This window comes from Taudactylus pleione, unplaced genomic scaffold, assembly GCF_031769625.1.
Source record: "Taudactylus pleione unplaced genomic scaffold, aTauple2 ptg000635l, whole genome shotgun sequence".
NCBI classification, from domain to species: Eukaryota; Metazoa; Chordata; class Amphibia; order Anura; family Myobatrachidae; genus Taudactylus; species Taudactylus pleione.
In genome coordinates this window covers 1627408-1651811 of record NW_028285037.1, presented here as the reverse complement: position 1 = coordinate 1651811, position 24404 = coordinate 1627408, and the positions used below count along the sequence as shown (strand labels likewise).

General features: G+C 51.7%; 1 protein-coding gene across 1 annotated transcript in view; it reads right to left on the bottom strand.

The window, feature by feature from the left end:
* Nucleotides 1–5077: 5077 nt before the first annotated feature.
* LOC148479132 (uncharacterized) overlaps nucleotides 5078–24404 on the bottom strand; it is a 53820-nt gene continuing 34493 nt past the window's right edge. Inside the window, exons 4-5 of the mRNA XM_088454921.1 lie at nucleotides 18694–22404; nucleotides 5078–5388 (exon numbers count right to left, since the gene is read on the bottom strand). Of these exons, the coding sequence (XP_088311047.1) occupies nucleotides 18695–22404 (3710 nt within the window). The 3' untranslated portion in view covers nucleotides 5078–5388; nucleotide 18694. The remainder of the gene's footprint in view (nucleotides 5389–18693; nucleotides 22405–24404) is intronic.

Here is a 24404-nt window from a genome sequence, read left to right as displayed (position 1 = left end):
TGACCAGTGGCGGATCTAGACTTTTCTTTTAGGGGGGGGGGGGCGGTTTCCGTTTAGCGCCAACTCCTCACCTCTCCAGTCCTGACTCCTCCTCTCTCCAGTCCAGACTCCTCCCCTCTCCAATTAATTTAATTAACACCTTGCCTTGCCAGCCAATGAGGTGAGCTGGGAGGTGGAGGGATGGACCTGTGACTCTGTAAGTCTCTGCACTAAGCAGCAGGGAGCTCAGCTCGGCAGGGGGTATATATGCTGACAGGCAGTCAGTAAGGAAGGAAGGAGGAGAGAGGGTCCGGGAGGCAGGAGCAGGACTGCTAGGAGTTGGACAGGGCGTGTGCGTTCATGTCGCAGTAAACCCCAAAATTTCTCGCCTCAATCGCCCCCCCCTGGATCCGCCAGTGTTCCTGACATTGCTGCCCCCCTCCCCAAACCACCACACACTGCCAGTGAATAGGGAGCCCCCCCTCCTCTCTCTCAAAATGACTTGTGATCTAGATCAGTAGTTCCCATCATCAAAGCCCCCTAACAGTCCAGGTTTTAAGGATGACCAAGCTTGAGTACAGGTGACTTAATTAGTAAGTCATTTTGATTCAACCATCTGTGCTCAAGCATAGAAATCCTTAAAACCTGGACTAAAAGGGGGCTTTGAGGACAGAGGGCCCGATTGAGAGTTGGAAATAGAGTAAGTCACTGGTTCTCAAACTTAGTCGACAGGACCTCAAACAGTGCATGTTTTCCAGGTGTCCTCAATTGAAATAATGCTCCACCTGTGGATCTTTTAAAATGTGTCAGGGAGTACTGAATACACCTGTGCACCTGCTGGGTGACCTGGGAAATGTGTCAGTGAGTAAAGAATACACCTGTGCACCTGCTGGGTGACCTGGGAAATGTGTCAGTGAGTAATGAATACACCTGTGCTCCTGCTGGGTGACCTGGGAAATGTGTCAGTGAGTAATGATTACACCTGTGCACCTGCTGGGTGACTTGGGAAATGTCAGTGAGTAATGAATACACCTGTGCGCCTGCTGGGTGACATGGGAAATGTGTCAGTGAGTAATGACTACACCTGTGCTCCTGCTGGGTGACCTGGGAAATGTGTCAGTGAGTAATGACTACACCTGTGCTCCTGCTGGGTGTCCTGGGAAATGTGTCAGTGAGTAATGACTACACCTGTGCTCCTGCTGGGTGACCTGGGAAATGTGTCAGTGAGTAATGACTACATCTGTGCTCCTGCTGGGTGACCTGGGAAATGTGTCAGTGAGTAATGAATACACCTGTGCACCTGCTGGGTGACCTGGGAAATGTGTCAGTGAGTAATGAGTACACCTGTGCACCTGCTGGGTGACCTGGGAAATGTATCAGTGAGTAATGATTACACCTGTGCACCTGCTGGGTGACCTCGGAAATGTGTCAGTGAGTAATGAGTACACCTGTGCACCTGCTGGGTGACCTGAGAGATGTGTCAGTGAGCAATGAATACACCTGTGCACCTGCTAGGTGACCTGGAAAACGTTAACTGTGTTGGGGACTGAGTTTGAGAACCATTGATCTACCCCAGTGGTTCTCAAACTCGGTCCTTAGGACCCCACACAGTTCACTTTTTGCAGGTCACCCAGCAGGTGCACAGGTGTATTAATTCCTCACTGAAACATTTTAAAAGATCTACAGGTGCAGCTAACTATTTACTAGTAATTATGTGAGGAGACCTGCAAAACATTCACTGTTTGGGGACCTGAGGACCGAGTTTGAGAACCTGTGATCTACCCTATCTGACAGGATGGGAAGTCTGTCTGTCTCTTAGAGAGGATAGGGCCAGTCAGTCTGTCCCAATGCAGACCACATAGGAAGGGTGTCACTATGAGAAGTAGATGTTCCTGCCAATTGTAGGTGGCCATATTGGAGGGACGATGCATCAAACCTTCCAGAGCTTCTGTCATGTATCTAGCACCGCCTATAACATGATTGTTAGAAGCCGATTGGTTGCTCTGGGCAAATTCACCATGTGATCTTTCTCCTCACCCTGGATGAGATATAGCCGCTCATCCCTTGGTGTGTGTGATGGCTCCCGGCATCCCTGCAGCCTGTCGGGCACTGACCACGCGTACGGGCCGACAGTGGTCACCAGAGCTGACCCTCTGGCTGCATCTATGGACACGATTGATAGTTATCCTACCGATTCTGACAGCAGTGTTTGGGCCATTTACTTTGTGGTATCACAGCATGTATAGCTAGCATTACCTTCCCTGACCAAGATCTGATCACACATACAGCCAGATGGACAGTACTGCACATAGGCTGCGGCCAGGGAGCGAGAATCTCTATCTGCCCTGACCGTGATCTGATCACACATACAGCCAGATGGACAGTACTGCACGTAGGCTGCGGCTAGGAACCGAGAATCTCTACCTTCCCTGACCATGATCTGATCACACATACAGCCAGATGGACAGTACTGCACGTAGGCTGCGGCCAGGAAGTGAGAATCTCTACCTTCCCTGACCATGATCTGATCACACATACAGCCAGATGGACAGTACTGCACGTAGGCTGCGGCTAGGAACCGAGAATCTCTACCTTCCCTGACCTTGATTTGATCACACATACAGCCAGATGGACAGTACTGCACGTAGGCTGCGGCTAGGAAGCGAGAATCTCTACCTTCCCTGACCATGATCTGATCACACATACAGCCAGACGGACAGTACTGCATGTAGGCTGCGGCTAGGAAGCGAGAATCTCTACCTTCCCTGACCATGATCTGATCACACATACAGCCAGATGGACAGTACTGCACGTAGGCTGCGGCCAGGAACCGAGAATCTCTACCTTCCCTGACCATGATCTGATCACACATACAGCCAGATGGACAGTACTGCACGTAGGCTGCGGCCAGGGAGCGAGAATCTCTATCTTCCCTGACCGTGATCTGATCACACATACAGCCAGATGGACAGTACTGCACATAGGCTGCGGCTAGGAACCGAGAATCTCTACCTTCCCTGACCTTGATTTGATCACACATACAGCCAGATGGACAGTACTGCACGTAGGCTGCGGCTAGGAAGCGAGAATCTCTACCTTCCCTGACCATGATCTGATCACACATACAGCCAGATGGACAGTACTGCACGTAGGCTGCGGCCAGGAACCGAGAATCTCTACCTTCCCTGACCATGATCTGATCACACATACAGCCAGATGGACAGTACTGCACGTAGGCTGCGGCCAGGAACCGAGAATCTCTACCTTCCCTGACCATGATCTGATCACACATACAGGCAGATGGACAGTACTGCACGTAGGCTGCGGCTAGGAAGCGAGAATCTCTACCTTCCTTGACCATGATCTGATCACACATACAGCCAGATGGACAGTACTGCACGTAGGCTGCGGCTAGGAAGCGAGAATCTCTACCTTCCTTGACCATGATCTGATCACACATACAGCCAGATGGACAGTACTGCACGTAGGTTGCGGCCAGGAACCGAGAATCTCTACCTTCCCTGACCATGATCTGATCACACATACAGCCAGATGGACAGTACTGCACGTAGACTGTGGCCAGGAACCGAGAATCTCTACCTTCCCTGACCATGATCTGATCACACATACAGCCAGATGGACAGTACTGCACGTAGGCTGTGGCCAGGGAGCGAGAATCTCTATCTTCCCTGACCGTGATCTGATCACACATACAGCCAGATGGACAATACTGCACATAGGCTGCGGCTAGGAACCGAGAATCTCTACCTTCCCTGACCATGATCTGATCACACATACAGCCAGATGGACAGTACTGCACGTAGGCTGTGGCCAGGAACCGAGAATCTCTACCTTCCCTGACCATGATCTGATCACACATACAGCCAGATGGACAGTACTGCACGTAGGCTGCGGCCAGGAACCGAGAATCTCTACCTTCCCTGACTATGATCTGATCACACATACAGCCAGATGGACAGTGCTGCACGTAGGCTGCGGCTAGGAACCGAGAATCTCTACCTTCCCTGACCATGATCTGATCACACATACAGCCAGATGGACAGTGCTGCACGTAGGCTGCGGCCAGGAAGTGAGAATCTCTACCTTCCCTGACCATGATCTGATCACACATACAGCCAGATGGACAGTACTGCACGTAGACTGCGGCCAGGAACCGAGAATCTCTACCTTCCCTGACCATGATCTGATCACAGATACAGCCAGATGGACAGAACTGCACGTAGGCTGCGGCCAGGAAGTGAGAATCTCTACCTTCCCTGACCATGATCTGATCACACATACAGCCAGATGGACAGTACTGCACGTAGACTGCGGCCAGGAAGCGAGAATCTCTACCTTCCCTGACCATGATCTGATCACACATACAGCCAGATGGACAGTACTGCACGTAGGTTGCGGCCAGGAAGCGAGAATCTCTACCTTCCCTGACCATGATCTGATCACACATACAGCCAGATGGACAGTAGTGCACGTAGGCTGCGGCCAGGAAGCGAGAATCTCTACCTTCCCTGACCATGATCTGATCACACATACAGCCAGATGGACAGTACTGCACGTAGACTGCGGCCAGGAAGCGAGAATCTCTACCTTCCCTGACCATGATCTGATCACACATACAGCCATATGGACAGTACTGCACGTAGGCTGCGGCTAGGAAGCGAGAATCTCTACCTTCCCTGACCATGATCTGATCACACATACAGCCAGATGGACAGTACTGCACGTAGACTGCGGCCCGGAAGTGAGAATCTCTACCTTCCCTTACCATGATCTGATCACACATACAGCCAGATGGACAGTACTGCACGTAGACTGCGGCCAGGAAGTGAGAATCTCTACCTTCCCTGACCATGATCTGATCACACATACAGCCAGATGGACAGTACTGCACGTAGGCTGCGGCCAGGAAGTGAGAATCTCTACCTTCCCTGACCATGATCTGATCACACATACAGCCAGATGGACAGTACTGCACGTAGACCAGGGAGCGAGAATCTCTTACTGTATATACAAAGCAACGACGGGAATTTATGTGGATAACAGATAACATCTTAAATACCAACATGAAGAAGGTTTATTAGATTATAAGAGTCCTCATCACCGACTGAAAATCCCAACCACCTCGGATGGGACACGGCCCATAGCAACCTATGTCCATTATAGTATAAACGCTTATATATAACACGGGCCGCTCTCTAACAGGTCCGGTCAGTTCTTGGCACAATGTTATATGGTAGATATAGTCCTCTGGTCACACAGTCTGGAACAGCCCAGCTGCTCCTATAGGTCACCAGCAATCTTGCTCCCAATTTGATCGGTGCGGCGACTCTTTCTCTGCTCCGCCAGATCCTGTTCCCAGCAGACTGATCCTGCAGATCGATGCGTCACCTGGAAATGGAGATAAGAGAGTGTGACATCCACATCTACACCTCACAGCTCCATAACATCTCTCGAAACCCAACCATCCGCCGGTTATAAATATTATTATTATCATTATTACCACCCTCTCCATGGGCATCATTCAAAAATGGAAGAAACTGGCGTCTAAGCGGAACTGTAAAATGCACCCAGCAACAAAAATAACAAATGGCATTTTGTCACCTCTGTAGAGTTGGTTGCATCGGTAGTTCTCTCATAAAGGACAGTTCTCTCACTAAGAGCATCCTTTGCGAATATGGGACTTCCGAGTCTGTGACCCAGAAGTCCTTCTGACAAATAGCTTACTGTGCAGAAAGTCAACAGGCTTAAATGGTCAACACACAAATGGCAGATGCAAAAATGATTGACTTTTTTTTTTTGCAATTTAACCCTAACCCTATCGAATGCCCTCCGGCAGCCTAACACTCCAGCTGGTGCCTAACCCTATCCATTCCCTCCGGCAGCCTAACCCTCCAGCTGGTGCCTAACCCTATCCATTCCCTCCGGCAGCCTAACCCTCCAGCTGGTGCCTAACCTATCTGTTCCCTCCGGAAGCCTAACCCTCCACCTGGCGCCAAACCCTATCTGTTCCCTCCGGAAGCCTAACCCTCCACCTGGTGCCTAACCCTATCTGTTCCCTCCGGTAGCCTAACCCTCCACCTGGTGCCTAATCCTATCCATTTTCCTTCTGCAGCCTAACCCTCCACCTGGTGCCAAACACTATCCGTTCCCTCCGGAAGCCTAACCCTCCACCTGGTGCCTAATCCTATCCATTTTCCTCCTGCAGCCTAAACCTCCTCCTGGTGCCTAACCCTAACTGTTCCATTCGGCAGGCTAACCCTCCACCTGGTGCCTAACCCTATCTGTTCCCTCCGTCAGCTGAACCCTCCCCCTGGTGCCTAACCCTATCCATTCCCTCCAGAAGCCTAACCCTCCACATGGTTCCCAACCCTATCCGTTCCTTTCGGCAGCCTAATCCTAACCATCCCCCAAGTGTCTAACCTATACGTTCCCTATGGCAACCTAACAAGTGTCTATCCCCCACCCTAACTTGAAAAATGTTGAAAAAACAGTTTAAAAAAGTTGTGATTTTTTTTTTTGTGTCACCCTTTGGAACCGGATGACCTTTATCCATAGGTAAATAAAAAAGAAATAAAAAGTCCTCTCGTTGTTGGATCGCTCACCTTCCTAAATGTGATAGATAAACTGTATCAAACTTTTATTGATATCAAATTATGTGGTTTAATCCGAATGCTGCAGATAAGCCCCAACCTCCCACACAGACATCAGGAAACTCTGTCTCTCTCATTGTGCGGTTCCTGCGCGCCCTGGATGTGCGAGGGCATATGGTACAAGACACGGGCGTAGACTGTGCCTTACACCGCGGAATAGCTGTTACCTAGGGAAAAATTTATCAAATCTTCTAAAGAGAGGGCAAGTGGTGGAGTTACACACAGCAACCTGTCACCTTCTACCTCACATTTCTACTTCAGGGTCCATAGGGGGTCCACAGGGTTGACCTTGGGGTATAGCTGGATCTGGATCCATGGGCACCACGCAGTTAAAGCTTTAGCTGCTCCCAGGATGCACTTGGGTCCGTCCTCCTCTATACCCCGCCCCCGGCCACAGCACCTCAGTTTGAGTTGGTGCCCGGCCGGAGTCGGGTCACCTGTGCAGGGGGGCTGCAGGAGCAGCCCCCAAAAGCTTTCTATTTTTATTTAAAAAAAAAAAAAAGAGCCTGTTAGATTTTTATTTTAAAACAGAGGCTCTAGTGTGGCAGCGACGGGCTGTCTATACAGACGCCCACGCTGCCGCTCTCCTTCCCCGCTGGCGCCGCGACGCCAGTACTGCACTGGGGATCGCGGCGGGAGGCCAGAGTCCATACTAGCCGGACTCTGGGTCCCTCCCTGGACTGCTGCCGGAGTCGCCGGGGACAAGGTAAGCCGCGAGTCGCCGATTAGCGGCGGCTCGCGGGTTTTGCCTGCAGATGCAGTCCTTTGCCCCCGGTCCTAGGGGACAGACCGGGGGCCGCTAGCGGTGGCGCTCCCCCTCTGAGGAGGAATAACCCGTGGGACCACCAGGGATATATGGCAAGCGGGATGCCGGCAAGCCCTGGGGTTAATATGCTAGCCAGGGGAGGAAGCCTTCCCTGTCAGCGGCTCCTCCCCTCAGCTCAGCGCGCCTTTCAGCACAGAGTCTGGCGTCGCTGAGCTGCAGCTACTCGGCCACTCCTCCTCTGAGGTCTCCAGCGGCCATTTTCTCACAGTGGCAGCGCAGATCTTCAGGGAGCACGCGGACCAGTCCCCCTGTGTACCTCTCCCCTGATTAAGGACAGCGTACACAGCACTATAGCCCTCCCAGACACTGAATCTGGGCAGGTTGATTGTAGTGGAAAGGTGCAGTGAGTATATCTTCCTGCATGGTATGTGACTTTTGCTAGTGCTGCCTGTCTGTGCTTATTTTCTACTTACTGTCAGCTTATACCTATCCCTTTACTTCTCCTACAAGCCCTACAGGTGTGTGGGGGAGGGGCGTTTCTACTGACCTCACTTATATAGATCACGTATTTGTGAGGTCCGTCACATACAGTTGTGTGCTACTCAGTGCCATATTGTGGGCTGTTGTTCAGCACACCGGTGAGTGCGTTTTACTTCTACCCTGGTGCCAGATATATAATATATTCTGTCATGTCAGACGAGGAGGTTGAGCGCTCAGTGGCTCCGGTGTTGGCCTCCAGCGGACGCTGTTCTGCAGGAGTAGATAGGGAGGATTTGTCACAGGATGGCCTGTGTAGTCGATGCCAGGTGGCTCCTGGCCCATCCAGACCTTCTCTGGCGCAGGAACCACCGTGGGCGATGTTTTCTCAAGTGCTGGTGTCTATTGCGGACCGTCTGTCGGTCCCGACTGCTCTCCCTACTAGGTCGTTGTCCCAGCCGACCATCCCCCATTCCCCGGGTGTCCCGCAGTTATTGCGGAGTCCTCCTGGGTCTCAGTCGGTGGGTCCCTATGCGGGGTTGCCTATGTATATACAGGCTTCCCCTGTGCCGCAGCAGCCTGTGGTACCTTTTCAGGCCCCTATGGTGACTCCTCCACCCTGGGTGGATGTGCTCTCCAACTCCGTGCAAAATTTGGCGGCCGCTTCCTCAGCTTTTCAGTCAATGTTGCAGACTGACATGCCTTCTAGGATTTCAAAACGCCCACTCATGACACGGGCTGCTCAGGTATCGGACTCAGAGGGTTCCTCAGATGATGGGGAGGTCCCTGATGACACTGACTCGGACGCCTCGGTCCAGGAAATGGATACCAAGTCGTCCATTAATGTGCGAGCACTAGTTAGGGCGGTGCGAGCTATTCTTCTTATAGAGGATGAGGCACCGGTTCCTAAGTCGAAGTTTCCTAGTTTCAAAAAAACTAAGGTGGCTTCTGCGGTGTTTCCCCTGTCGGATCAGTTGACGGATCATATGGCGGTAGCTTGGCAGGCGCCCAGTAAGAGATTCCTTCTTCAGAAGCGGTTGGCTTCTAATTACCCCTTCCCTGAGGCACATTGTAAAAAATGGGAAACTCCACCGGCGGTGGATTCCCATGTCACCCGTTTAACTCGGGGCGCCACCTTACCATTACCGTCGATATCCTCGCTGAAGGATCCCACGGACAGGAAAGTTGAGACTTGCTTAAAGTCTATTTACTCCCTCTCCGGGGCGGTGGCCCGACCGTCCATGGCCATCTCCTGGGTGGCCAAGGCCATTGAGGGGTGGGCCAATGCATTGGAAGATACCTTCCCGGACGACGCTCCAGATGTCCAGCGGGCGTTGTTGGGACAAATGAGGGACGCTGCTTCTTACATTGGAGAAGCTTCTTTAGATGCTAGTCTGCTGACCTCGCGGGTATCGGCTGCAGTGGTGTCTGCCCGCCGATCCTTATGGTTGCGGTCCTGGAGAGCGGACTCTGATTCAAAGAAAGGTCTGGAGGCCTTACCTTTCAATGGGGAATAACTATTTGGTCCGGACTTGGACAAAATAGTGGACACCCTGGCTAATTCCAAGTCGGCCTTCCTCCCTTCGGCGGCACTGCCTGCTAAGGTTCGGAGTTCGGCTTTTCGTTCCTTTCGGGTTCAGGGTAAGGCGAAAGGTCAGTCCTTCCCGAGACAGTCTGCGAGTAAGACGGCCTCTAAACCCAAGAAGCAAGCCTGGAGTGCTCGGCGCCCTTCTTCCAAGCAGGAAGATAAACCTGCGGCCTGATGGGACGGGCCTCCCTCTGGGGGACCTCAGAGTGGGAGGCCGACTTCTTCTATTTGCCCAGTGCTGGCACAATACCACCACGGATGCCTGGGTTCGAGAAGTGGTCTCCCAGGGGTACGCCCTGTCTTTTCGGCACAGACCACCCCACCAGTTTTACTGCACAAGTCCTTCTCAGGACAAGACCAAGGCGTTACAGGTTCAGGAGGCTATAGAGTCCTTGCTGAAAGCAGGGGTCATTGTTCCCTTTCCTCTATCACAACGAGGGACGGGGTATTATTCGTCTCTGTTTCTGGTGCAGAAACCCAATAGTTCTCATCGCCCTATCCTCAACTGGTGATGGAACCTGGGGATTACATGGTGTCCCTGGACATCCAGGACGCCTACCTCCATGTTCCGATAGCATCTTCACATCAGCGGTATCTGAGGTTCGCTATCCTTCAACATCACTATCAGTTCCGGGCACTACCCTTTGGTCTCTCCACGGCACCGAGGGTGTTCACGAAGATTATGGCGGTCATGGCCGCACATCTTCGGAACCAGAATGTACGGCTGCTGCCGTACCTGGACGACCTCCTGTTGCTGGCGAGCTCCCCGGAGGTACTGCTTCAACATCTCCACCTGACGATCGCTTGCCTGCAAGCACACGGGTGGTTGATAAATTGGAAAAAGTCTTCCCTGATTCCATCACAGCGGATGGTTCATTTGGGAGCCCTGCTGGATTCGCGTCAGCAAAGGATCTTCCTGACTCCGGAGAAGGTCGCCTCCCTACAGCTGCGGATACGCAGTTGCCTGAGCCGTTGCCGCCTGTCGGTCCATTCGGCTATGAGAGTTCTGGGGTCCATGGTGTCGACATTCGACATGGTGGAATTTGCCCAGTTCCATTCCCGGCCCCTGCAGGGGCTGATTCTATCAGAATGGAACGGGTTACCTCACCGGATCCGCTCTCAGGTGCTGGTGTTGTCTCCGGACGTTCGGCTATCTTTGGCTTGGTGGCTTCAGACAGCTCATCTGGTCGAGGGGCGCCCATTTTGGATCCCGGACTGGGTCCTGCTCACGACGGATGCCAGTCTCCGGGGTTGGGGGGCAGTGACCGGCTCTTTATCGCTTCAGGGTCGTTGGTCAGCGGAAGAAGCACTTCTCCCCATCAACATCCTGGAACTGCGGGCAGTATACAGGGCCCTGCAGTCGTCCGGCCCCGCTCTTCACGGAAGGGCGGTACAGGTGCAGTCCGACAACGCCACCACGGTGGCGTATATCAATCACCAAGGCGGAACTCGCAGTCAGGCAGCGATGTCGGAGGTGTCTCGTATCCTGACTTGGGCGGAGGGTCACATTCCAGCGATCTCGGCGGTCTTCATCCCCGGAGTCCGCAATTGGGAGGCGGACTTCCTCAGCCGTCACGACGTGCATCCCGGGGAATGGTCACTTCACCCAGAGGTGTTTCAGCTACTCGTGGACAGGTGGGGACTGCCGGAGCTGGACTTGATGGCCTCCCGTCACAATCACAAGTTGCCCGTTTACGGGTCAAGGACAAGAGACGCAGGTGCAAGTCTGGTGGACGCGCTGTCGGTGAAATGGACGTTTCACCTGGCGTATCTGTTTCCTCCGATATCCCTGCTTCCTCGGGTTCTGCGGAAATTCAAGCAGGACGGCGGCATGCTCGTGCTGGTAGCTCCGGCGTGGCCCAGACGTCCTTGGTACTCCGATCTCAGGAGCCTCTCCATCGACGCTCCGTACCTTCTTCCTCAGCGTCGGGACCTGTTGTCTCAGGGGCCCTGCCTTTACCCGGATCTGGGTCGGCTGTCTTTGACGGCGTGGCTCTTGAGACAGCCGTCTTGAGGTCTCGGGGCTTCTCCAGTTCGGTTATTGGTACCATGCTCAGGGCACGCAAGCCTGCTTCAGCACGGATTTATCACAGAGTGTGGCACACTTACTTTCAGTGGTGTGAGTCCAGACATTATGATCCTCAGGTGTTCCGAGTTTCTAGGATCTTGGAATTTCTTCAGTCAGGATTGGATCTCGGCTTACGCCTTGCATCTCTGAAGGTTCATGTGTCCGCCTTGTCCGTGTGGTTTCAACGGCGGATTGCAATACTACCAGACGTTCACACCTTTTTCCAAGGTGTTCTCAGGATCCAGCCTCCCTTTGTGCCTCCTTGGGACTTGGCGGTGGTGCTACGGGTCCTGCAGGGTCCTCCGTTTGAGCCTCTTGGGGCGGTGGAGCTCAAGTGGCTGACATTTAAGACGGTTTTTCTCCTGGCAATTGCTTCGGCCAGGAGGGTGTCTGAATTGGGGGCGCTTTCCTGTCGCCCTCCTTTCCTGATTTTTCACCAGGACAGAGCGGTGCTCCGCACTCGTCCTGAGTTTTTGCCCAAAGTGGTCTCGAAGTTCCATATTAATCAGGAACTTGTTGTGCCAGCTTTTCAGTCCCCTGATCTTTCAGCTGGTGAGACTTCCTTAGATGTGGTCCGGGCGCTTAGAATTTATGTAGACCGGACGGCTTCGGTTAGGAAGTCTGATTCCTTGTTTATCCTCTTTGGTTTTCACAAGAGGGGTTGGCCTGCCAACAAACAAACGTTAGCCCGTTGGCTTCGTTCCGTTATTTGTGAGGCTTATGCACAGGAGGGCTTACCTGTGCCAGCCTCTGTTAAGGCTCATTCCACTCGTTCTGTGGGTCCCTCTTGGGCTGCTAGACGTGGCGCTTCTGCTGTTCAGCTGTGTAAGGCGGCCACTTGGTCTTCAATTCAAACGTTTTTGAGGTTCTATGCGTTTGACACCTTTGCCTCTCAGGATGCATCCTTTGGGCGCCGGGTACTCCTTTCAGCACAGGAGCGTCCCCGCCCTTAGTTGTACTGCTTTGGGACATCCCCAAGGTCAACCCTGTGGACCCCCTATGGACCCTGAAGTAGAAAACAAGAGATATGGTAAGAACTTACCTTTGTTATCTCTGTTTCTACGAAGTCCATAGGGTCCACAGGGCGCCCGCCCTGACGCACCTGGCTTCAAATGGGCTGTGTGGCTGGTCACCGGTTTTCCGTCTCCCATTTCTGTGAGTATGGTTTCTTGTGTGTTCCAGTCTTCCTTCTCTCTGTTTAGTCTCCTCCTCCGGCCTTGGCTGCTTACCAACTGAGGTGCTGTGGCCGGGGGCGGGGTATAGAGGAGGACGGACCCAAGTGCATCCTGGGAGCAGCTAAAGCTTTAACTGCGTGGTGCCCATGGATCCAGATCCAGCTATACCCCAAGGTCAACCCTGTGGACCCTATGGACTTCGTAGAAACAGAGATAACAAAGGTAAGTTCTTACCATATCTCTTGTTTTTATAGACTATACTCGATACGTGTTACCTGAAAGCGGTTTCATTTCTGTGGCACTTCTTAGAAGGTTCGATACATTTCCTCAATTATTGCTAAGGATAAGACCCATTAATCCTCAGCACTGCAAAAGATCAAAGAGGCAAACAAACTTACTAGTCCCCATCGGCAGTAACTGAAGGAGGCAGGGCTGTGATTACATCATTGTGACAATGGGTGATGATGTCATCATAGTCCTGCCTCAGCTAGAGCGGGATGCATGACACATCACAATTTGCATGTGATACGTCCCGCCACTCATCGCATGAATGCCGGCATTAACTACACCGGTATGCATGAAGAAAATCACAAGAGACCGCTCTCGGTAAGACGAGGAATGTTCGGGTCTATGACCTAGGAGTCCCTCTGGCGACATTCTGAAGATGGAGTTACCCATCGCATTCCGTGCATATGAGAAATGCAGTCAAACCCCCGAAAATGACATTTTTGGGGGTATGATGGCATTCCTGACCAGTGGCGGATCTAGACTTTTCTTTTAGGGGGGGGGGGGGCGGTTTCCGTTTAGCGCCAACTCACATCTCCAGTCCTGACTCCTCCTCTCTCCAGTCCAGACTCCTCCCCTCTCCAATTAAGTTAATTAACACCTTGCCTTGCCAGCCAATGAGGTGAGCTGGGAGGTGGAGGGATGGACCTGTGACTCTGTAAGTCTCTGCACTAAGCAGCAGGGAGCTCAGCTCGGCAGGGGGTATATATGCTGACAGGCAGTCAGTAAGGAAGGAGGAGAGAGGGTCCGGGAGGCAGGAGCAGGACTGCTAGGAGTTGGACAGGGCGTGTGTGTTCATGTCGCAGTAAACCCCAAAATTTTCTCTAAATACCCCATTTTTCTATAGACAAAGCCACCATCTATGTATATATAAAGTATGAGGGCAGGTGTTATAGGAAGCACACACACACATACACTATATGTAACATGTCTATGTAGATGGCACCCTGAGAGCCTGTACTAACAGACACGCATGTCCCATGACCACTGCTCATGTGCTATGTCCTACCTGCCATGCCACTCTGCCCAATCACTGCCTGGAGCCTGCTATCCCTGTGGGGCACACATCTCACTGCCCAATCCAACCTGACGATTCCATTGGCAGCAGCATAGACTGAACAGCAGTGGCCCCAGTAACAACTGTGATGCATCCGTGGTACTTTCTAATGGGGTCTGGTCCTCGGGAAAATGGCAGCCGCTCCTCGTCTCTAGAGACAGCCAGGGTACACCTGCTACTTTTCACCCTCTAGTGCCCGGATCTCTACCGCCCGATGTCTGCAGCAGCGTGTAATGACCGGGTTTGTCCTGCACTGTATGTTGTGGGGGGCGATCGCCTCGATTGCCACCCCGGGATCCGCCAGTGTTCCTGACATTGCTGCCCCCCTCCCCAAACCACCACACACTGCCAGTGAATAGGGAGCCCCCCCTCCTCTCTCCCAAAATGACTTGTGATCTAGATCAGTAGTTCCCGTCATCAAAGCCCCCTAACAGTCCAGGTTTTAAGGATGACCAAGCTTGAGTACAGGTGACTTAATTAGTAAGTCATTTTGATTCAACCATCTGTGCTCAAGCATAGAAATCCTTAAAACCTGGACTACAAGGGGGCTTTGAGGACAGAGGGCCCGATTGAGAGTTGTAAATAGAGTAAGTCACTGGTTCTCAAACTTAGTTGACAGGACCCCAAACAGTGCATGTTTTCCAGGTGTCCTCAAGTGAAATAATGCTCCACCTGTGGATCTTTTAAAATGTGTCAGTGAGTAATGAATACACCTGTGCACCTGCTGGGTGACCTGGGAAATGTGTCAGTGAGTAATACACCTGTGCACCTGTTGGGTGACCTGGGAAATGTGTCAGTGAGTAATGACTACACCTGTGCACCTGCTGGGTGACCTGGGAAATGTGTCAGTGAGTAATGAGTACACCTGTGCACCTGCTGGGTGACCTGGGAAATGTGTCAGTGAGTAATACACCTGTGCACCTGCTGGGTGACCTGGGAAATGTGTCAGTGAGTAATGATTACACCTGTGCAGCTGCTGGGTGACCTGGGAAATGTGTCAGTGAGTAATGATTACACCTGTGCACCTGCTGGGTGACCTGGGAAATGTGTCAGTGAGTAATGAGTACACCTGTGCTCCTGCCAGGTGACCTGGGAAATGTGTCAGTGAGTAATGATTACACCTGTGCACCTGCTGGGTGACCTGGGAAATGTGTCAGTGAATAATGACTACACCTGTGCACCTGCTGGGTGACCTGGGAAACGTGTCAGTGAGTAATGACTACACCTGTGCACCTGCTGGGTGACCTGGGAAATGTGTCAGTGAGTAATGACTACACCTGTGCACCTGCTGGGTGACCTGGGAAATGTGTCAGTGAGTAATGAGTACACCTGTGCTCCTGCTGGGTGACCTGGGAAATGTGTCAGTGAGTAATGACTACACCTGTGCACCTGCTGGGTGACCTGGGAAATGTGTCAGTGAGTAATGAATACACATGTACACCTGCTGGGTGACCTGGGGAATGTGTCAGTGAGTAATGACTACACCTGTGCACCTGCTGGGTGACCTGGGAAATGTGTCAGTGAGTAATGACTACACCTGTGCACCTGCTGGGTGACCTGGGAAACGTGTCAGTGAGTAATGACTACACCTGTGCACCTGCTGGGTGACCTGGGAAATGTGTCAGTGAGTAATGAGTACACCTGTGCACCTGCTGGGTGACCTGGGAAATGTGTCAGTGAGTAATGATTACACCTGTGCACCTGCTGGGTGACCTGGGAAATGTGTCAGTGAGTAATGAGTACACCTGTGCACGTGCTGGGTGACCTGGGAAATGTGTCAGTGAGTAATGAGTACACCTGTGCACCTGCTGGGTGACCTGGGAAATGTTTGGGGAGAATTGATAGAGATAGAAAAGTTGAGGAATGCTATAAACTCAGGTTACAGCTACAAAGGTGGAATATAAACGGCCAATATCCAGTACTGCGGAGGAGAGTGATGTGTCCGCCGCTGCCCCTCACATCATGGGGCTCAGACATGACAGTAAGAGCCGCATTCTGTACTGCACATGAGTCTGTATATGGGTTTCCGAGGGTTGTTTGCTTGTGTTCCCTTATGCATGGTGCAAGCGAGCAAGTACAGTAATGTATGCGCACAAACATGGCAGCTTCCGCAGGTATGACCAGCAGATGTAGGAGAGCTGGCGTAATAATACGTAATGATTACCACGTGGGGGTTGTCTAGTCACTTCTGGTTGCCCGATCACCGACGACTACTCGCGCAAATTTAAACCACAGAGAAACAGACTTAATTTACTTTGTATGTTGTATTTGTGGTTATATTTAATTATATTTTATATTAAAAATGCAACTTTGCCATTTACTAATAACTGTAAAGACCGTATTCTACCTTACACATGTGAGACTTGGTTACATTATTATATTGTGTACAATAGGGAAATGCGACTAACATGTACCTGTAACTGCTGTATCACTAGGCTTTATCTACCCCCACCATGGGGCATCAGCGTACGCACTCGTTACACATGATAATTGCCTAACGCACATTCCACTACATAGGTAACGCCGCGGTCAGTGCCTGCGTTGCTGTAATCTGCCACTGATAGGAGGATCATTAGTTACGGACACGGTTATTGACTTTGGAGGTGGTGAGAGAGGCAGGGCAGGATTTCTGGGGATACTAGGCACAGCGAGGATCGGTTCTTTTTCATCATAAGTTTTAAAATGTTTCACCTGTGCTATAAAAATAAAACAAAGTTTCAGGTTGCTGCCCAGGGGCTCCATCTGCTGGCCGGGTATGTTTTCAAACATTTGAAGTAGATGGTGGAACAGCCTTAATGGCAGCAGGACATTGGGGCTTCAATACTTCTTCATAGATCAAGGCCAGAAGTTTTGCACTGGGGACTTGTGGAAGAGATAAGCGGATTTCCGGGTATTCCTCTGGTGACTGCATTAATGCTACGGAGACTGATCACCGGGTAACAGGACAGGGATTTTAGGGTTCAGATGTGTCCTCACTATGTGGCGCGAGACTTAGTTGCTACGGGTAACGTTCCTCGTGCTTAAGTCTTTTTCCTCTGCATTTTGCGCCTTATATTCGCTAATCGTGTACTAAGTATTTAGGAATAGTATTTTTATGGCAAAGGAATTGGTATATAATAGCAGATTACGCATAACGAGGCGCGGTGCGCGTCGCTCGTACAGGACCGCCTCTTCTGCCTTTTCACACATACTATGTACTTTCTTCCTGAATTGGCGTCTTAGGGGCTGATTCAAGCGAGGATGCAAATGGTCCTATTCTCGCCTATTCCTGATTATCGGGAATCTGCGCATGTGCAGGTGTGCGATCACGCTCAGGCCCCGCTATGCTCTGATTGACAGGCAGAGGTGTTTGCGGGGAGGTGTGTGGGGCCTGCATTCCCAGAAATGGGGGCTTGTTGCTTCTCTGGGAGCGGCGAGGCCAGGGTCTGCATCCATGGATCGCAGGCGCAGCAGGAGGTGTCAGACACATTGTAGAAGGATGGAATTACGCAGCCACTTGTGCTTCATTTACTAATGGTGACCTAAGGGTCTGGATCACAGATGTGCGCTACACCGATAGCTGCCGTTAGCTACACAGTTGGCCAAAGTTGTTTTTTTAAAGCGCATAAGTCTAAATCGCACAGCGCGTTGGTCCCGGTGCCTCGGCAATGCCAGTCGTAGGGAGGATACAGACCCAGAGTGATCGACAGTTATTGGCCGTTTGTGGGTGGTAACAAGGGGTGGTCAGAAAAGCGCAGACGTATCGCAAACATTGTATAGGCGTGTCAGATCCTGTAACTGCGCCTTTGTATGCAGATTCACTGGTACCGCCATCTTAGTCCCGTCAGCCATTATGTGTAGCCACGGGATTACTCAGGCGACTGATGGTATGTGACAGATGCCGCGTCTTTGTACGCAGATGCTGGAACTTTCCACTTGAATATGCAAAGCGTCCCGTGTTTATCCCTGCGGCTGTGACGTTTGCATATTAACTCACAGTATCTGCGTAAGACTCGCAGGGATTAGCGTACAAGTCTGAATCAGGCTGGAAATATTTAGGATTAGTATTTTTGTAGCAAAATAATTGATTTAAAGCAGCAAATGAAGACGCATATTTCAAGAAAAAAAAAATGGCTTGGCGCGGCTAAGCCGCCAAACAGGGTTATTTGGCGCAGTTTGAGGATAGATGTATGCGGACACATCTGTAAGTATAAGGGAAGATGCGAAGGGATGACACCTACCCAGCAGAGTGCATGCCTTCAATCTTGTATCTGCCAGACCAGCCTACAATGGGAGGCCTGTAACCTCTGGGAACATGTAACCGGCCTCCTGACTTACAGGAGAAGAACTCCGCTCCAAGTACACATTCTGCCACTAGGGGCCTCCTACCACGTGTAAGGCCAGTGTGTACCCCTTACATGGGACCTCTTCCCTTACCGCATCCATCAGACAACACTGACAACTGGTGTAAGGAAAGGGACTAAAGGATGGGGCCCCCACAGACTCCCTAACAGGCTCTGGTAACAGAATATGCAGACGTTATACTACACAAAATCCTTTCCAAGACGCTGCAATCATTACCCTTATGTGTCTGACCACACACGTACATCTGAGAGGAGAGGAATAAAATGGTAATTAGTGTGCAGACCTCACAGTGGTGTCTCCTTCCTGTAGTTGAATCCACACGTACGCCCCTCGAACTGCAGCTTGATGGCCTGTTTGAGGTGTAGCTGTGGGTCCCTGGTGGTGATGGAGATGACGGGAGGGTGCAGTTTATCTGGAGAGTTGGTTTGGTCCCGGCATTTATTTGGAGAGTATTGATGACATTCTTTGGTCTTAGTCGGGGAATGCACAGTGTCTCCAGCTGTTCTAGGAGAGTACGAGAAGTCCTCAGGCCCTTTGGCAGCACACGGTTTATCTACACATCTTTGAGGAGAGGTTACAATGTTCTGTGTTTTTCTGTAAGGAGATAGAGGTTCCACACTTCTCTTTGAGAGGGTCACAGGGTTGTTACAATTTTTTGGAGAGTACACAGGGTTCCCCATTATTTGTGGAGAGCGCAGGGGTTCCCCAGTCTTGCTAACGCAGTGCACAATGTTCTTGGTTATCTCTGGAGAGTCTATGGTCTTTTTGTGGTCGAAGTCTCTCTCGGTGCCAGCTTGGCTTGAGGAATATCCAGAGCTGCTGGTTTTATTTTGGCTATAGCCATTTTCCTTCATCTTGCTACAAAATGAGCCAGAGTTACCTGACCTATCCTGAAGGTGCACATTGCCAGCCATCTTGCGATGAGCGTATGGGGGGCTTCCATATTTTGGGTTTGTGAGAATTCCATTCCTCTTTAGCTCGCGGTCCAGAGAACTTGGATTTCGGCCAGGCCTGCTAACCGCTTCGCATTTATCCAGTTCATAAAGTTTTGTGGGACTTTGAGGTGGGGTAGGTACAGGTGTTGGCTGAGTGGGTATGAAACCAGGAAGACCATGTGAACCAATCACATCAGTGAGGGCAATAGCTTGGCGAGAACGGCTGCGAGGAAGAGAGTGTTGCTGGACCTGCTGAGTAAAGGTTAGGATGTCCATGGGGACTGTTGCCTGTGAATGGTATGTGGATGAGGTCAGAATGGACCCTCTAGAGCTCTTCAGGGAGTTGTCAAGTGAGTGGCTATCGGTTGACACTGGGGAAAGTGTAGACCAACTATCTCCACTTGCTTCCATTTTCTCTTTTCTGAATGAGTCTTTTTCTGGAGTTTTTCCAACGTGCCCTTGATAGGAAGGAACGCCATGTTTCTCCAAAAGATTCACTATTGCTATGTGTCCACCTTTCCCAGCAACTCTTATAGGAGTACGTCCATAATGGTCAGCGTGGAAGGGGCTGGCCTTTCCCTCCTCCAACAAAACTCTGGCCAGCTCTTCATGTCCTTCTTGGGCTGCAATACAGAGAGGAGTGGCTCCCTGGGAACACTGTGCATCAGTGAATGACCCGTTCTCTAACAGAAGGTGGGCAACATTGACATGTCCTCTCCAAGCGGTGCAGTGTAAAGGAGTCCTACCTTCTTTGTCAAAGGCATTGCAATTGGCCCTGCCCTTGCCCAGGAGAAGCCGAGCCATTTCCCAGTCTCCCTGCCAGCAGGCGGCATGTACAGCTGTGCGTTCTTCGGGATCCCTACCCTCGGGGTCAGCTCCATGCTCCAGCAGAACATTTGCTATGTCTGTTTGTCCTTGCAGAGCCAACAGGTATAGGAGTGGCTTGCCTTGGCTGGTCTTAATATCAGGGTCCGATCCCTTTCTCAGCAGTAATTCAACTGTACTTTTGTGGCCCCCAAGAGCAGCAAAGCACAAAGAGGTCATTCCATCTCGGCCCCGCTGGTCTATTGGAGACCCTCTGTTAATCAGTAATTCTACGCAGCCAGTGTGACCTTCCTGAGCTGCCAGGAGAAGAGCGGAATACCCCTCACTGTCTCTTATGCCCACTTTAGCACCTCCTTCTACAAGTGCACGGCAGACATTTCTCCTTCCTTCACAAGCTGCCCAGTGTAATGGGCTCCAGCCCAAGTGATCCTGGTGATTCGAATTAAGGCCCCTGTCCAGTAAAACTCTAACAGCCTCTTCACCTCTGGCTGCAGCAGCCGCCAGCACCAGCGCTGACTTCCCTTCTGTGTCTGTGACATCCGTAGCAGCTCCCCAAAGTAATAGGACCCTCACTGTCTCTGCATGGCCCCCCGAGGCAGCTGCCAGTAGTGGTGTCATCCGCGCCTTTCCTGGCCGGTCAGGCTCAGCACCAGCCTCAAGCAGGAGCTCTGCAACTTCTTCCTGCCCCTCATATGCAGCAACCAGTAATGGCGTTGTCCCCTCTTTGTCTGGCAATTCTGGGTCTGCACCATGTTCCAACAAAAGAGACACCAGCTCTGGGTGCCCATGTCCAGCAGGCACACACAGACAGGCCACAGCAAGGGCAGTGCGTCCTTCTAGATCACACTTGTTCACATTAGCTCCAGATTCAAGCAACAGTTTTGCAACTGCATGATGACCCATGTATGCAGCCGCCATTAGAGGAGTGCGGCTCTCCACATCAGCACGGTTTAGCTCAGCCCCTGCTCTTAGCAAGGCCATCACCGTGCCCTCATGTCCACCCCAGGCTGCTGCTCTTAGTGCCGTTCGTCCATCTGGGCCAGAAATATCTGGCTGAGCCCCGGATGCAAGCAGTACTTCTACCACCTCTGTGTGGCCTCCCCAAGAGGCAGAACGCAGGGGTGTCCAGTCACGGTTGTCAGTGTGGTCATAGCAGGCACCATGTTTGAGGAGGAGTTCTACCACTTCCACGTGTCCGCGATGGGCTGCAAGTCCCAGAGGAGTTTGCCCATCTTCATCCGTGGCCTCTAGGTTTGCTCCTCTGGAAAGCATTAGTTTAACAGCTTCTAGGTTTCCAGCATGAGCTGCAGCAGCAAGCAGAGTCCTACCAGCTCGATCCCGCTGGTTCAGCCCATCCCCACTCTCTATCAGCATTTCCATGGAGCCACCTTGCTGTAGAGTCTTCCTTAGAGCACATGAGGCCTCCATAGATGAATCATCATCCACTTTAGACCTGGCTAGCAGAAGCAATTGTAATACCTCCAACTCTAGAGGAATGTTTGAGGCCAAACAGTCCGATACAGGAACCCCTGTCCACAAAAGCCACAACGCTAAGTGAGATGGTTCCAGTCCTCGGAGGTCAGACAGCAGAAGATGTCTGGTTAGTTGATGAACCTCAGCAGGTTTCAAATCCGGTGCTCGTGCCGATAAACTCATGGCAAGCATGCAGTGCCCCTCAGAGACATTGCACAGGTATTTCTGAGTACAGTATTTCACATCCAAGAGCCACTCTGAAAAGCTGTGATGGAAGAGCACCAGCAGACCTTCAGGAGCACTCAGTGGGCGCAGCAACATGGAAATGGACTCCAGAATCTTGTTAAAGTCCTCACTACTCCACCCTTTTATTTGCTTTGTCCAGAGCGCCTGGTGCAGCTCGGAAGGTAACACGGGAGATGGAGAAGCCAGGAGGACATTCAGCAGCGTCTGTACCTGACAGAACTGCCGGCCAGAGAATAGCCGCTGGCACAACCATAAGTAGAGTCCATTCAAGGTGCCGGGGATATGGCGGATCTCGCGAAGGACGACGGCCCCTTCGGAGACGCCATCCAACACTCGCTCCAGGTAGAGGAAGCAGCCGTTGCTCTTTATGTGCAGCTGGTTAAGCATCTCTGCCGTGTCCAGGGTCAGGTGCTGGCGCAGAGCCTCTTCCCTGTCCAGGCGGCACAGGATGTACTGCTGAACGTCGTGGACAATATGAGCCTTGCGCAGGTCGTCCAAACACAGTCTGCGGAAACCTGCGGGAAGAAGAAGAAGATTGTTTACTGAAAGCGTCCACAGGCGGCAGAATGTATAGATGTTCTGTGTGCAGAGGAGATTGCTGTAAGCACATGCAGATATGCAGATAGGACTACATGGATAGGTGTGTATGTGTGTATATAATATATATATATATATATATATATATAAAATGGGTGTGTATAGAGGGGGGGGGGGCGCTATCTGACAATAGAAGGAATCTGGAATGAAAGGCCATCCCGCAGCGTGGGAAGGTTTGTGATGCTGGGAACGTCAGTGCTTTGAGCAGATGTGGTAGACCCAGGAATACACCTTAGTAGATACCTGTCCAGACCTGTCCTTATTCTCTGCATTACACCAATACCCTGTGCTAGCTACTCGTATAACGGCCTCCGCTAACAGGACCCCGCCCTAACCCACCCTAAGCCTGATTACGCTATTTTTCGGCTGCAGAACACGGTACCTGTCACTGGGGTTCTCCTAACCCTATGGGAGCTGGCAATAATATATAAGGACACAATGATCAACGTACGTCCCGGGACAATCTCTCTACAGACCCACTGACCTGTTCACTGATAATAATAATTAGCCGACTGCTGAAATAGCGCTGTCAGTGGCACTTCCATCATAAATGTAATATCAGGGCCCTTGGCGGTATTTTAGCACTAGGGGGCGCAGTGACTGCTCCAGGACAGAGGACCAGAGCTCACACGCAGTACAGTAGCCGGCCTGCTGCTCTGTACAGGTGGTGTGACAGGCGGCTCTGCCCTCCATGCAGGGCATCAGCTGAACGGGCAGGTCCTATGTGGGAGTATTGGGGGCATTTCTCTGTACCACCTTAATGACACTTATTTCACTTTACTTTAACATTTGTCTTCCTGGAGAAATAAATACAAAGTCACAGGGAGGAAATTGCAGAAAACAATAAAATAAAATAAAATTCTTATGTGAATAAAACATTTGCTCGTGAAGATGAGAATCGCTGGGATGAGCGCACTTTACTCCTTGCTGATGGTGCTGGCTGCCCCTGATACAGACAGTGCTGGACGTTCTTGGGGCAATGGACCCTCATCTGCGGCCCCCAGCACTGTGCCCCAACCTCACCCCCCAGACTTATTCTCTGCTCTCAGACTGCGCGGGAGCAGCCAGCCTGCGACGCCATAACTCAGCCAGAGGAGGAGGATGCAGCGCAGCGTATTCTGTACCCGCTGCTCTCCCTCCTTCCTCTGCAGGCTCCAGCTGGGCATGTGGGGGGGATGTGTGGCATGTGTGGAGCATGTTGGGGGGATGTGGGGGCATTTTGGGGGGATGTGTGGAGACTTGTTGGGCATGTTGGGGGGGGATGTGTGGAGGCGTGTTGGGGGGATATAAGGCATGTGTAGGGCATGTTGGGGGGGATGTGTAGCATGTGTGAAGCATGTTGGGGGGATGTGTGGCATGTGTGAAGCATGTTGGGGGGCATGTGTGGCATGTGTGAAGCATGTTGGGGGCATGTGTGAAGCATGTTGGGGGGATGTGTGGCATGTGTGAAGCATGTTGGGGGATGTGTGGCATGTGTGAAGCATGTAGGGGGGATGTGTGGCATGTGTGAAGCATGTTGGGGGGGCATGTGTGGCATGTGTGAAGCATGTTGGGGGGATGTGTGGCATGTGTGAAGCAAGTTGGGGGATGTGTGGCATGTGTGAAGCAAGTTGGGGGATGTGTGGCATGTGTGAAGCAAGTTGGGGGATGTGTGGCATGTGTGAAGCATGGTGGGGAATGTGTGAAGCATGTTGGGGGGATGTGTGGAGCATGTTGGGGAATGTGTGGCACGTGTGAAGCATGTTGGCGGATGTGTGGCATGTGTGAACCATGTTGGGGGGGATGTGGGGCATGTGTGAAGCATTTTGGGGGGATGTGTGGCATGTGTGAAGCATGTTGGGGGGATGTGTGGCATGTGTGAAGCATGTTTGGGATGTGTGGCATGTGTGAAGCATGTTGGGGGGATGTGTGAAGCATG